This window comes from Pseudopodoces humilis, chromosome 2 (assembly GCF_049639895.1).
Source record: "Pseudopodoces humilis isolate 2021_Gansu_Grassland_sample_001 chromosome 2, ASM4963989v1, whole genome shotgun sequence".
Taxonomy (NCBI): domain Eukaryota; kingdom Metazoa; phylum Chordata; class Aves; order Passeriformes; family Paridae; genus Pseudopodoces; species Pseudopodoces humilis.
The window spans coordinates 422,186-437,334 of NC_142201.1; the positions used below are offsets into that span (position 1 = coordinate 422,186).

The window sequence follows — 15,149 nt, forward strand, 5'->3', positions numbered from 1 at the left end:
AAATCCTCATTAGAGAGAATCTGCCATGAGAAAGGAAAGGTCTGGAATGAAATGATGTTATAGGGGAGCTCTGGAGATCATCGTCCCCAGAGCTGCTGGTCCAGGGCCGTGTCCCGTTGGGGTTTGGGGTCTCTGTGGCTGGAGCCTCCACAGCTTCTCTGGGCAGCTTGTGCCAGCCGGGACCACCACAAGACACATCTTCATCATCTGTTGTAAAACCACCCCAATCTGCCTTCTGTGGTAGGTGAAAATGGCTGCACATTGCACCGGCGAGGTTCAGGTTGGACGTTGGGAAGAGTTCCTGAATGGAAAATGTTGTCCAGCGCTGGCACAGGTGGAACCTCATCCCTGGATGATTTCACAGCCCTGTGATGTGGCACTTGGGGACACGGTCAGTGCTGGCCTTGGCACTGCTGGGGAACGGTTGGACTCGATGGTGTCCAAGGCCTTTTCCAACCTCCATGTCTCAGTGGAATTCCAGCTCTGTTTTGGCACTTAGGCCTCAGTGTCCTTTGATGATATGGGTGGTGGCACCTTTGTGGTGGCAGCAGGAGCCCTGACAGAGGCTGCAGAGTGCCTTTGGGGGGACAGCGAGCCCCGAGGGGCTGAGGATGGGGAGAGGCTGGCCAGAGGGACAGGAGGGGATGGAAGTGCCGGTGGGAGGGATGTGAGGGCAGCAGGAGGGATGGAAATCCCGCAGTGGGGATGGAAATCCCTCAGGAGGAATGGAAATCCCTCAGGAGGGATGTGAGGGCAGCAGGAGGGATGAAAAGGCCAGGAGGAGGGATGGAAGGGCCCTCAGGAGGGGTGGAAATCCCTCAGGAGCCATGTGAGGCCCGCAGGAGGGATGGGAGGGCAGCAGGAGGGATGGAAATCCCACAGGGGGGATATGAGGCCAGGAGGAGGGATGTGAGGGCTGCAGGAGGGATGGAAATCCCTCAGGGGGATGTGAGGCCCTCAGGAAGGATGGAAATCCCACGGGAGGGATGGAAATCCCTCAGGAGCCATGTGAGGCCCGCAGGAGGGATGGGAGGGCTGCAGGAGGGATGGAAATCCCACAGGGGGGATATGAGGCCAGGAGGAGGGATGTGAGGGCTGCAGGAGGGATGGAAATCCCACAGGGAGGATATGAGGCCAGGAGGAGGGATGGAAATCCCACGGGAGGGATGGAAATCCCTCAGGAGCCATGTGAGGCCCGCAGGAGGGCTGTGAGGGCAAACATGTTGATGTGCCCAGGTTAATGGCCCATCAAGAACTCCCCTTGGGAGGGACAAGAGACTCTTTGTTCTGCAGGGCAGATCCACCATTGAGTTGACGGTAGGAGATAAAGGGCCGGGAGCCGAGGAACAGCGGGGATGGAGCCGGGAGGCTCCCGGTGACGCTGGGAGTGAAGGTGATGGTGTTGTTCCTCCCCTCCCCAGGAGCCACAGCCCTGCTGAGGCAGCCAGCGGCTCTTGGGGAAGCTGCTGGAAGTTCTGGACAGGGAGATTTACTTAAACAAAGCAAATTTCGCACTCATTTTGAAGCTTTTGTTCGCTGAAGGTGCGTTGGAATAGCCTGATTGCAGTATTCCAGGCCTGCTTGGACAGGGCTTGGAGCAACCTGGGACAGTGGAAGGTGTGGATGAGCCATAATGTCCCTTCCCACCCAAAGGATGATTCTGTGCTTTGATCTTTAGGCTTAATCATCCATCAGGTTTAGGCAAAGTGGCTGGTGCTGGTCTTTGTTCCTTCATTTGGGTATTCCTGCAGCTGCAGCCCATGGAGATAAGAGGGAGAGGAAGGGAGATAACAGGGAGGGGAATGAATAGCCCATCCTGGCTGCTGAAGTTTTGGGACCATTTTGTTAGCAGTTCAGAGTTGTCTGCTGATTAAATCACTTGTGCCCCATATTCAGGCTCTTTCTGGTCTTGATGAAAGCACCGAATTCCTCCCTGGGTTTGTTTTGATTGCTGTTGATGGTGTAGTTGGTTATCAGCACCTGGCAGCTCTTGAAACGCTTGTTTTATTGTCCTTACTGCTGCTCTCAGTCCATCTTCATTCCTGGCACCTGTGTTGGAAGTACCTAGGGGTTCTCCTTGGGGTGGGAGGAAATCTGGGCAGGGTCCCCTCAATCCCTGACTCCCCCAGTCCATCATCCCTTCCATGCTTCATCCCTTTTCGTGGTTGAGCCCCTCGGACAGCCGTGAGCCAGGGCTCAGGAGTTCCGTGGTCAGGAGGGGGTTAATCTGAACAAATCCACTTTTACAATAACACGACCTTCCCTTCCTTTAATCCAAACTTTGCTACAGCGTTGCCACGTTCTCCCCTGCAACAACAAGCACAGGCTCGGAACAAGATAACCATGTAATATTTTGGGAGATAGCTTAGCCCGGCTTCATTTTTCCTTCTGGAGCCGGGTCCAAGGGCAGCATAAACACAGAGACCATCTCGTGTCCCGGCTCGCTGCCTCGGAGAGAACGGGAGGAGCCCGCACAGAAAGGCCCAGCCCAAAGTTCTGAGCCACGGGAACACTCTTGCAGTGTAGGAGAGGAGCCCCAAATCTCTCCAAATCAACCTCAGGGTATCCAGTGTTCCTCCGAGGTCCCTGTGATTGCGGGTGTCCCCTCAGCAGCTGGCCAGGAGTGCCCTGGGAGAGCAGAGAGCCCCAGTCAGGGTTCCCAGTTCACTCACTGGTTTGGCCACCAGGTCACAGCGCTGCTGGACACCCCTGGCCACATGGACAGACCTGAGTTAGCCTGGAAAAAACTTCCCGAGGTTTGGGAAGCAGCAGGACACCAGCCCTGCCTCTGCAGGAGGCTTTGGCATTGTCCAGCTTGTCAGTGGGAAGCCATTCCCGTGCCCCAGTCCCATTCCAGCTCTCCTGGAGCCCCTTTGGGCACTGGAAGGGGCTCTCAGGTGTCTCTTCTCCAGGTGAACACCCCCTGCTCCCCCAGCCCGTGCAGCACCTTGCACTTGGCCCTGCTGAGCTCCGTGGCCTGGGCACGGTCCCAGCTCTGCAGCCTGCCCAGGTCCCTCAGGATTCCCCATCCCTGGCTCTGCTGTCACCGCCTGGCTGGATCAGCCCCGCTCGGTGCTCGCATGGACCCGGGCACGCAGCAAGATGTCAAGTGTTAGTCTTGGGAAGTAGAAAATGATGTGAAAAGCAGCCAGAGGAGCCCGTTCCATAATCAGGAAGCAGGGAAGGGTTTGAATTGCTGGGTTTTATAAACACAGAGCTGTTCCTCCCCGGCCGCACACGGTGCCAATGCCAACAGCCTCCAGGGGAGATGCGGAGCTGTGGCCGCGGGCAGGAGCCAGCCCCTGCTGGGAGAGCTGCCCCGGAGGGAGCGTGGAGGGCTCAGGGGGAGAGCAGCAGCCCTGGCCCGCCGTGCCCTGTGCCCAGCCCGCGGTGGCTCCCAGGGACAGCCGGAGGAGCTTTGTTCTGCTGCCTGATGTGCTGGTGTTTGCCCCCAGCAGAGTTCTGCCGCATCGACAAGGCCCTGTGCCACGACGAGGACGAGCAGCTCAGCTTCGAGGCCGTGCGCAACATCCACAAGCAGATGGACGACGACGCCAACGGCAACGTGGACGTGGAGGAGAGCGACGAGGTCAGTCAGGGTCCAGGCCACTGCTGGGGGCTGCTCTCACGGTCAGGCTGCTGTGGCCAGGGCCTGGGATTGGGCTTGGTGCCTCCTCCTCCTCCTCACAGAGGAAGGCGTGTGTCACCTTGAGATGATCCAAGGGGTGTCTCAGCATTGTCAGCAGTGCTGGCTGGGGCTTTTCATCACTGCTGGGGGTTTGTAGCTACTTCACTGATCCAGAGAAGCTGTGGCTGCCCCTGCATCCCTGGGAGTGCCCAAGGCCAGGCTGGATGAGGCTTGGAGCAACCTGGGATAGTGGAAGGTGTCCCTGCCCATGGCAGGGGGTGAAATTAAATGAACTTTAATGTCCCACCCAACCCAAACCATTCCATGGTTTTATGTTCACTGCATTCTTCCAGCAACCAACTAAAACGGTCCACGTGTGCTCACTGCAAAAAAGGGAACAGCTTTTTGTTGTGTCAGCCTTGGATGTTTTAGCTGATAAAGGATTGAAGAGAAAGAAGGTTGTTGTTCTTTGTTTACACAAGCACTGATGGAAATAAGAGTCTGCTGGAAAAGGGAAAGCTCTTTGTTTTAGTGTTTCCTCACTTGTGGTGGGTGCTCGTTGGAGGTGAGGAATTCTCTCTTCTAGGGAGAACTGGCAGCTAAACAGTCAGAGTAGGGGAAGCTGAAAGGAAGCATGTGGGTGCAGGATCTGCTGCCACTCACAGGTAGCTCTGCAGTCCCAGGTCACAGGATCCCAGACTGGTTTGGGCTGGAAGAGACCTTAAATCCATCCAGTCCCACCTCTGCCATGGCAGGGACACCTCCCACTGTCCCAAAAGGCTCCAAGCCCCAGTGTCCAACCTGGCCTTGGGCACTTGCAGGGACCCGGGGTCAGCCCCTGCTGCTCTTGCAGATCCAGCCCTCACAATGTCCCTCTGGAGTGGTGACAGTCCCCAGGGACACAGGCCCTGGTCCCAGGAGCTGCTGGTTTTGGGTGGCTGTTCCCAGCTTGCAGGGCTGTTCCCTCTGCCTCAACCCCACTTGAGTGAGTAATGAAAACAATTGAAGAGCTTCCAGTTGCGTTTCCTCCACCACATGAGGTGTTTCCCTGGAGGCAGTTCCCTGCACTGAGTGGCTGGAGCTGCAGCTCAGCCTCTCCCAGGGACTGGGGCAGCCTGGGGCAGCCCAGTTCAGCCCATGTGTGCTGCTCCTTGGCATTTAATCAGGAATAAGCCTCGTGTCCTTAGGGTTGGGCAGAACTGGCAGTTTTATGTCTCTGGGCAAACCTTGGAGTCAGACCACTGGAGTCACTGGGAGCTCCTGGTACAAAACAGTGCTGGGAATGTGTGCTCAGAGCCTTGGCACAGAGACACTGCCAGGGTGGGAGGAATCCTGTGGGTTTTTCCAAAGGGCTTCAGAATCACTGCCTTGGGGCTCCTACAGCCACTCCTCAACCCCCTCTGAGCTGCATCCGAGCACTGCTGAGCCCTGGCAGGGCTGCTCCTGCTCCCAGCACCTCTGCTCTGCATTTAGGAGGGCAACAGGGCTGGGAGGGGTCTGGAGCCCCAGGAGGGGCTGAGGGAGCTGGGAAAGGGGCTCAGCCTGGAGCAAAGGAGGCTCAGGGGGCCCTTGTGGCTCTGCACAAGTCCCTGGCAGGAGGGGACAGCCGGGGGGGTCGGGCTCTGCTGCCAGGGAACAGGGACAGGAGGAGAGGGAACGGCCTTAATTGAACCAGGGGAGGTTCGGGTTGGGTATTTGGGAAAATTCCTCCTGGAAAGGGCTGTCCAGCCTGAGTGGGGCAGAAGGGCAGAATCCCAATCCCTTTCCTGCTGCCCATGCTGAGGGATCAGCCCAGGGCACGGGGATTTCAGGCTGGGGCTGATGTGGAGCATCTCCCACCAACTCCCAGCTCCCTCTCCCCAGGGCTGCTCCCAATCCATTCCCCCCAGGCTGTTTGTGCTGGGATTGCCCTGCTTGGCTGCCCTTGGCTTGCTGCATTTCCAGTTGGACTCAATGATTTTGGAGTCGTTTCCAAGTGCAGTGATTCCTGTCCCTGGAGTTCCATACCTGCAGTTGCAGCTCTGCCTCTGCTGAGCTTTTATTGAAGCTGCATTAGGTTCACCTGTCAGTAAGCCCTGGAGCCACTGAAGGAGGCATTGCAGGAATTTCCCTCTCCGGGCTGGCTCCTGCCGGGCTCTCCCTGTCAAGGTTATCACTCTCCCCCACACGGACCCTGCAGTCAGGTTTAACTCTGGGCTCTGCTGGGACAGCTGCCGGGGGATTATTGGGAAGAATGCAGGAGGCTCAAATTTAAACCTTTTACAGGGTTCATGGACTTCCAGGATGGTCTGGGTTGGGAGGGACTTTAAACCTCATCCAGTTGCACCACCTGCCATGGGCAGAGACACCTTCCATTATCTCTGACTGCTCTAAGCCCAGTCCAGCCTGGATTGGAACACTTCCAGGGATGGGCATTTTCCTGGTTGGTTGAGAATTTCATATTTTCATTTATTATTTTGACCCCTACCCTCTGGGGGTAAGTGATGGGAGTATTTTGTTTGGTCTGAAACCCCTGCCTGGGCAGAAGGGGACACACAGACAATGGTATTTTTAAAATAAGTTATGGGTGGAGTTTTGTCCCACAGCTTCACGCTGTCCATAAATCATCCTTGCAGTTTTCCTGTTGGGAAGTGAATTTTCAATGAAGTTTCAGATGACACCAGTGGCCTCGATTAAATTGAAAGAAGTGTCCCTCATGGGGAATGTTTCTAATTAGGGATCTATTCCTGTCTCCACGCTCACAGCAAAGGCAGCTCTGGCTGTTTGGGATGTGGGTTCCTGCTGCCAGGGCTCTCGGATGCTGCCAGCCTGGTTTCCTCAGGAAACAAGGTTTGTGTTGCTGCTCAGTCTTTCTCTGGCTCCTCCCAGGCCCTGATCCCTCTGCCTGGGGTCAGGCCTTGGAGCCAGGAGTTGTCTGTAATTTGGATGGAATTGGTAGCTCAGAAAAGCTGTTGAAGTTGGGGAGCAGCGAGCTCCCGGCACGTGGCCGGGTCTGGCCCTTGGCTCCGGCACAGCGGGAGCTCGTGCTCAGGAGGGAGGGTGGCACAGATCCAAGGATGTGGGAGGGATGGGAAGGTTTGAAAAATCACTTCAGTAGTTGGAGTTTCTGCAGATTAAAAAAAAACAACTCAAAACAGAATTCAAGGAGAGTTTGGAGAACACTCTCAGGCACAGGGTGGGATTGTTTGGGATGGGCAGAACCAGGAGTTGGACTTGATGATCCTTTTGGGTCGCTTACAACCCAGAAGATCCTGTGATTCTATGAGAAAAAAACTCTTCAGAAAATCCCATTTTGTGAGTCTGTTCATTTCTGACTGTGCCTTCAGCCAGCAAGTTTGTCCCCAGTCCCTCTCCAGCTCTCCTGGAGCCCCTTCAGGCCCTGCAAGGGGCTCTGAGCTCTCCCTGGAGCTTCTCCTCTCCAGCTGAGCACCCCCAGCTCTCCCAGCCTGGCTCCAGAGGGTTCCAGCCCTGTAGCAGCTCTGTGGCTCCTCTGGGCTCTCTCCAGCAGCTCCAGGTGCTGCTGCTGTTGGAGAAGATCGGCATTCCCAGGCTGAGCCTTCCCACTGTGATCCCAGTTCATCCTGGGCTTTGTAGCAGTGATTCTGGTCCTGTTGCTTTCAGCTGGTTTGACCATGGTTTGTCTTTCCCTTCAAATCCTCTCAGGATTGACTCAGTTTCCTTCTGTCCTTGTGGATTCACAGCCTGGCTGAGGTCTGTGTGGGACCTTGGAAATGGTCTGGTCACCCTCTGTCCAGGACTCAGAGCTTTGGGTGTCTCCAGGCCTGGCATCAGTGGGAACTTTAACACTTGGAAGTGTTGCTTTTTAGTGGTTTGGAGGTAGGTCAGTACTCTGCACAGTGGTTCTGGTGCCAGGGGGTTGGAATTTCTGGGATGTGGAAGGTGTCCCTGTCCATGGCAGGGGTGGGACTGGGTGGACTGTAAGGTCCCTCCCAGCCCAAACCAGTCTGGGATTCCGTGGTTTTGTCTTTTCCCCAGAAGGTACCGGTGGAAAATGTGCTTTAAGGTGTTTTTGGGCTTTGGTGGGCCCAGCCCAGCCCCATCCTGCATCCTCTCCCTGCTCACTTCTCGGGACATCCCCCCAGCCCAGCTCTGTCCCCTGTGCCGAGTCCTTGGGGTTTGTTTTGGCCTTTGTGAGCCCAGGGGAAGCTGAGGGATCACTTTTCCTCTCTGTGCAACCCGAGCTAAATATACAGAGCAGCAGCTGATGGTGCTGCCGGCGGGAGCTGGAGCAGGGCCGCTGCCGTGGGTGACATTGCCCGGTCACGGCGTCACCCGGCACAGCGACGGCGCCTCTCGCCCAGGGATCGGCACAGCCCCTGCTGAGAACACAGGTTTGCCCAAATTCTCCCGTTTTCCACCTTTTCTGCTGGCCAGGAGGAGCCGTGGCAGCTTTTGGGCGGCAGAGCAGGGAGCCCCAGGCTGGAGCTGCCGGGCAGGGAGCCCGGAATTTAAACCTGCCCAGATCTTGTTAAAACACCACCTCCAGAGCTAAGGGTGGTTATTGGTGTGGATATCATCCTGTTGCACAGGGAACAGCCCAGAGCTGAAGCTGCCTGTGTGGGGATCGTGTCCTGAGGGGCAGGAATGCCGAATTATCCTTTAACTTGGTTCCATCTGCTGGGCACTGGAGTGTCAGTGGTTCTCTGTCTGCTGGAGGATTTCACAGACTGCTTTGGGTTGGGAAGGACCTCCCAGCCCATCCTGCCATGGCAGGGACACCTCCCACTGTCCCAGGAGCTCCCAATGTCCAGCCTGGCCTTGGGCACTGCCAGGGATCCAGGGACAGCCCCAGCTGCTCTGAGCACCCACTGAGCTAGGAAAGATATATTTAAATCTATTTTTCAGTGGAACTGCCTCCCCTCTTGCCAGTAGTATTTGTTCCAGCCTGGATTTGAAGGTGCAGATCAAATCCAGTGATAATTTTTGGGTTCTTACTCCATTGTCATAAAGCTGCTTCCATTGTGCCACTTAGGTGAATTTTTGGTGAAACTGTAATTTGAAGAAAAGTCTGGAATTCCAAGACCCAAGGTTCTAATTAATTATCCCTTCTCTGTATTTAAATGAATTTAACATATTTACTTACTGAATATTTCCTGGCTGGTCTTCCCAGGAACAGAAATATTCAGGGGTACTGCAGGGAATATACTTATATCTGTATAAAAGATATTTTATATATATATTATATATTATATATATATATATGTATCATATATATCATATATATATGTATATATATCATATATATCATATATATATGTATATGTATGTATATATGATATATAGATATAAGGTATATCTAATATATATATATAAAATATATCCATTATATTTTTTCATTTATTCAGATTTATTATGACTTTCCCAACAAAATTATTACTATTCAAATTTTTTTTTAATGCTACTCATCTCTCTAAAAGATGAATGAAAGCCTAATCCTGCTGTTAATTCCTCTTTCAGTTCTTGAGGGAAGACTTGAATTACCATGACCCAGCAGTCAAGCACAGCACTTTCCATGGAGAAGACAAGCTCATCAGTGTGGAAGATCTCTGGAAGGCCTGGAAGACATCCGAAGGTAAAAAAGGGACAAAAAGCCAAGAAATCCTTTCCCAGGAGTGCCAAAGAGTTTGGATTTCAGATGTCCTGGGCAGTGTGCAGCTCTCAGGAGGAATGTGCTGCTTTTCCTGCCTTGTACCAGGCCTTGGACTCTTCCAGCTCCCTTTTTGAGGTGTTGCTTCCTGAGCATGCCCAAAGTATCAGTTACTGTTTTGTTCCCCTGCCCTAAATGTGTGTTAAATGGAGCCAAAACTGTCCAATTCCAGGTTCTCCTTCAAACATTCTGTTTCAGATGGAATTTTAGTGGGGTGATAACATCCTAAGTATTCAATAGAGCTGCTTGGGAGCTTTCCTGCAGGTTGTGTTTCTCTTAGCAGAAACTTTTTGAACCTGAAAAACTCCTTCACAGTAAGAAGAAAGGAGAATGAAATCCAGGAAGTGTCATGAGTACAGCCCATGTAGAAATAACTTTTAGCTGTTCCAAAATGCTGTTATTCATCCCAGCACCCAGGGAGGTTGTGGGAGTTCAGCCTCTGGTGAGAAACTTCCTGACACCTGGGAATCTTGGAACAAACTTAAGATTGGCAAGTGCTTCCCCAGAATTCCACAGAAATTATTAATCCCATTTTTTTCAGTGCTCCTCATCTCTAAAACAGGAGTTCTGTCTACATCCATTCCTTGAAATACTGGATATTAGTCTTCTAATCAGTTCATCAGCCATAGAAATTTCAGTTTCTCATTTGTGTCCCGTTTGTATTTGACTTTTCTGTATTAGCCCTTCAGCTGCTGTGGGTGGGATGTGCTGTGTGTTTCCAGAGCTCTGGATCCAGCTGCAGGGAGTGCAGCAGTCCCTCCTGTCCCAGGAGCACTGCATGGGCACTGAGGTGCAGCATTTACAGCGTGGGTTGAGAGCACAGTGCGGCTGTGCATGAGAAGGGAAGGGTCCAGGGAGAGCTCAGAGCCCCTTGCAGGGCCTGAAGGGGCTCCAGGAGAGCTGGAGAGGGACTGGGGCCAAGGGCTGCAGGGCCAGGAGCCAGGGAATGGCTTCAGAATAGGATTTGATGGGATCTTGGGCAGGAATTGTTCCCTGGCAGGGTGGGCAGGGGCTGGGATGGAATTGCCAGAGCAGCTGGGGCTGCCCCTGGATCCCTGGCAGTGCCCAAGGCCAGGCTGGACATTGGGAGCTCCTGGGACAGTGGGAGGTGTCCCTGCCATGGCAGGGGTGGCTCTGGGTGGGCTCTGAGGTCCCTTCCAACCCAAAGCAGTCTGTGCTATCTATGTGATGATTCCAGAGCTGTGTGTCCCAGACCAGGCTCTCATGGACTTGGACAGGGATGTGTTGAAAATTCTTGTCCACATCACTTGGCAATGGCACAATTGCCCAGGACAGGGATGGAATCACATCCTGGGGGGATTTCACAGCCCTGTGGATGTGGCACTTGGGAACATGGTCAGTGGTGGCCTTGGCAGTGCTGGGGATGGTTGGACTCCGTGGCCTCAGAGGGATTTTTGAGCCTCAAGGATCCTGTGATTCCATGACTCCAAGTCCCTGCATCTCCTGTGTCCAAGGAGTGCCTCTGTAAGAAATATTTATCCCATTACAGGGCTGTTTACAGATGGCTTTGCCTGGAGTGTATTTTGCTGTCAGCTGGGAAAGGGTAGAAATCGTTAAGGGATGGAGGAGAACATCCCTTGATACTGGCCAGGCCCTGTAATCACTGAGCTGCCTTGGCTCTGTCCCTGCCTCTGGCACACTCTGGCTGATAGAATAAGGGACTGGTTTCTGAAGGGTGATCTCATGTCATGGAATCACAGAGAGTTTGGGCTGGGAGGGGCCAGAAACCTCATCCAGTGCCACCCCTGCCAGGCAGGGAACCTTCTTCTGTCCCAGACTGCTCCAAGCCCTGTCCAAGCTGGCCTGGAACACTTCCAGGGAAAATTAAAGCCTGATTTTGGAGTTTGAACTGAAGTCATGAAACTGGAATCAGGCTTGTAGGAAAGGTCTGCTCCTTCCTGTGGGTGTGAAAAGCAGCTGTGAAGGGCACTGACATCCTTCAGGGACGGCCTGGATGGGCCTGTTGCATTTGTTTGCAAGTCACTGCTTTTCCTCCCTTCTCTTGCTGCTGTTCCTGGTCACACGTGGACAGTAAAAAGATATTTCTGCCCCTGAATTATTGCAGAAGATAAAGGTTGTGATGCCCTTAGGAGGTGCTGGATGCAGCAGGTGATGTCCTGGGCGAGCCTGGCTCCACCAAAGCCGTGGAAGTGATGGCAGATCAGCCCCTCGGGCAGGGTTCTTGGTGCCTGTGCGTGCTGCCAGCTCGCTTCTCAGGGACTTCTCCCAAAGGAAACACCCCTGGATGTGGAAGTGAGAGAAGCCAGGGGCTCTGGAGGGGCCCAGTGTTGATGGCTGGGCATGTGGCCTCAAGCCCTGTGGCGAGGCACCGGTGCTGTCACCATGCAGGGCCTGGGGCTTCTCCCACCCCTTCCATCGGTAACACCCTGCTTGTGCCCCCAGTGTGTGGGACCCTGACCTGTGGGGAGCTCCCTGCAGCCAGGACGGGTTGGTGGCTTGGCCTGTGCCACCCTGCAGCTGAGTCACCGTGCCAGCATCCATGGGGATGGCACCTTCCTTTGGAGCCTTGCTGTCCTCGCTCAGCCCTGGGCTCTGCCTCAGCTCCCTTGGCTTCATCCACTCAGTCAGCTCTCTGAGCTCCCTCTCTGAGCCCTCTTATCTCCACCCGAGCCTTCATCTCCCTCAGCTCTCCCAGATCCCTCATCTCGCTCATCTCTCTCATCTTATTTCTCTGAGCTCCAGCTCCCTCAGCTCTGTGAACTCCCTCATCTCCCTCATCTCTCCCAGACTGCTGATCCCTCCTCTCGCTCAGCTCCCCGTGGGCGGTGTTGGGCTCCCTGGAGCTTGGGAAGATGTTTCTCCTGCTCGTGGGCCCGCTCAGGGCTGGCACCGCAGCAGAGCCCTGCAGCCCTGCCCACAGCAGGGACAGAGGATGATGAACTGAAGTGTGACAAAGCTCCAATAAAAACATCTGCTGTGTCCAGGCCAGGCTGGATGGGGCTGGGAGCACCTGGGACATCGGAGGTGTCCTGCCCATGGCAGGGGTGGCTCTGGGTGGGCTGAGGTCCCCCCCAACCCAAACTAACGTGGCGTTCTGGGATTGTCTTTGCCTTCAGAGCACTGCTGTAAGCACAACACAACAAGGTGGCAAAGGCAGGAGCTGTCTTAAAGGTAAAGCTACCCCATGACAGTTTCCTAAGGTTCCCTCACTTACAGCTCTGGAGCTGCAGGAGAGCTCCAAAAATAATCCACTGGTGCCGAGGGGAGGAGGTTTAGGAGCAAAGTTCAGCTGGTTCACTTGTGCTGCAGCACCTGCTCCACCTCCTCCCACAGATCCCTTCTCAAGTCAGTTTTCTCTGGTATTGCTCCATATGTGTGTTTTTTAGTCAAAGCTCAGAGGGAATCCCAGAATGGTTTGGGTTGGAAGGGGCCTCAGAGCCCACCCAGTGCCACCCCTGCTATGGCAGGGACACCTCCCACTGTCCCAGCTGCTACAGGCTCCATCCAGCCTGGCCTTGGGCACTGCCAGGGATGGACAATCCATCCTGGAAGCCACATCCTCTGGATGGTCCCTGGATCTGGAGCAGGGGGTGAGGCTTCGGGAGCTGACCTCAGAATTCCGGGGCTTTGGGCATGTGTTGAGGATGAACATTCCCTGGTGGGAGTTCGGAGGCAGCAGGATCACCGGGCTGATGGAAATGCCAGTGGTCCCAGCTGTCACCTGGCAGCACTTTGGGTGTTGGCCCTGCCAGGGTGCCAGGCCTGAGCTCTGCTGGTGCCGTGGCAGGAGGTGGAGCCCCTGCTGCTCCTCTATCTGATGGCCTCCTTGCATGTGTTAATTTGGGGAGCTGGGAACACAGGGAAAACCAACCCTGGGAAAGGAGTGCTGTCACAGGGAAAGCTCCAGGCAGCTCTTCCCACACCATGTGGGGTCTGTGGGGGCTCAGGTGCAGCAGAACTTCAGGAGTTCCTGGAGTCTGGGCAAAAATATTCCCATGGAGGGGGGCTGAGGTCCTGCAGGACTGCCCAGAGTGTCAAACTGCCAGAGGGCAGGGCTGGATGGGATCTTGGGCAGGAATTGTTCCCTGGCAGGGTGGGCAGGGGCTGGGATGGAATTGCCAGAGCAGCTGGGGCTGCCCCTGGATCCCTGGCAGTGCCCAAGGCCAGGCTGGACATTGGGAGCTCCTGGGACAGTGGGAGGTGTCCCTGCCATGGCAGGGGTGGCACTGGGTGGGCTCTGAGGACCCTCCCAACCCAAATCTGTGACTCTCTGATGCTCCATGTACCCAGAATGAGCTGTTGGCCTGTTTTGCTCTCCTCAGTGTACAACTGGACGGTGGACGAGGTGGTTCAGTGGCTCATTTCCTACGTGGAGCTGCCCCAGTACGAGGAGACCTTCCGCAAGCTGCAGCTGAGCGGCCACGCCATGCCCAGGTCAGTGCCAGGCCCTGGTCAGTGCCAGGCCATGCCCAAGTCAGTGCCAGGCCAGGGTCAGTGCCAGGCCAGGGCCAGTGCCATGCCCAGGTCAGTGCCAGGCCAGGGCCAGTGCCAGGTCCTGGTCAGTGCCAGGCCATGCCCAAGTCAGTGCCATGCCCAGGTCAGTGCCAGGCCCAGGTCAGTGCCCACAGTGTCCCCATGGGTTGTGTGCAGGGAAAGAACCAGGGCCTGACAGGAGTCAGCTGCTGTCATCACCTGAAGTTCCTTGGCATGTGCCCAGCCTGATTCCTGCTCCAGTTGAGAGTGAAAAGAGGGGGAATTGGGCTTAGATATAGGGCAGGAATTGTTCCCTGGCAGGGTGGGCAGGGGCTGGGATGGAATTGCCAGAGCAGCTGGGGCTGCCCCTGGATCCCTGGCAGTGCCCAAGGCCAGGCTGGACATTGGGAGCTCCTGGGACAGTGGGAGCTGTCCCTGCCATGGCAGGGCTGCGAATGGGTGGGATTTGAGGTCCCTCCCAGCTCAAACCATTCCATGATTCCATGTAAGAGAAACACTGGCTGGGAGTCCACCTAAACTGGTAACAGGTCTGAGACACCTCAGGGCAGCTTTTTTGGATAAAGGTTCCTGTTGCTGAAAAAGGAAAAGTTGCTTTTCAACTGACTGGGAAGGAGGGATTAACTGGGGATAAATTGAGGATGTTTCTGAGGCAGCACAGTGTGTGTCCACATTCCTTCCAAGGGAGAACTGTGGTTTATGGTCTGTGACACAGGATATAAAATTGAAATTTGGTTCAAAAGTAGTTATTAGTGATTGGTAAGACACCAAAAGATGGGAAATCAGTCCCTCATGCTGTTGGGTTAATGAATTAGGCCTGGCCCTGTTTTTTCCTGCTCTGTCCCAGTCCTAAAAATGCTGCAGCGAAGTGTCCTGGTGACACCCTGGTTCAGGGACAGCAGCAGGGAGGGATTTGTCCTGGGGCAGGGAGCTCCCAGGCCCTGCTCCATGTCTCCCCAAGCCCTGGTGTGTTGCTGGTCCTGGTGGAGGTGCCCACAGCTCATTTCTCCCCCGTTGTGCAGGCTGGCAGTGAACAACGCCACCATGATGGGGACTGTGCTCAAAATGACCGACCGCAGCCACCGGCAGAAGCTGCAGCTCAAGGCTCTGGACACGGTGCTCTTCGGGCCTCCTCTGTGTGAGTACCCAAACTCCAGCTGCCAGCCCTGGGAGGGACCCCCAGGGCCCCTTGGATGAGGATCTGTGTGTGCTCAGAGGGCTGGCTGGCCCAGCGCAGCCTCTCCCAGGCTGCTCCCAGCACGGCTCCCCTGGAGCAGGAACAGGCTGTTTCTGGATGCATGGGAGCAGCTCTGGAGGCACCCTGGGCTGGCATTCCCATCTCAGAGAGCTGCTCCCAGAGGTGCAGCTGGGATCTCCCCT

General features: G+C 55.0%; 1 protein-coding gene across 9 annotated transcripts in view; it reads left to right on the forward strand.

The window, feature by feature from the left end:
- Positions 1–15,149, forward strand: part of STIM1 (stromal interaction molecule 1) — a 71,082-nt gene that overhangs the window by 23,358 nt on the left and 32,575 nt on the right. For 6 of the 9 annotated variants that reach the window (XM_014255706.2, XM_014255705.2, XM_014255709.2 and 3 more), the window contains 4 exons: positions 3,456–3,589; positions 9,107–9,221; positions 13,601–13,712; positions 14,792–14,907. In XM_014255706.2, coding sequence (XP_014111181.1) covers positions 3,456–3,589; positions 9,107–9,221; positions 13,601–13,712; positions 14,792–14,907 — 477 coding nt within the window. The remainder of the gene's footprint in view (positions 1–3,455; positions 3,590–9,106; positions 9,222–13,600; positions 13,713–14,791; positions 14,908–15,149) is intronic. The other 3 variants (XM_014255707.2, XM_088051304.1, XM_014255708.2) reach the window with 1 other exon arrangement.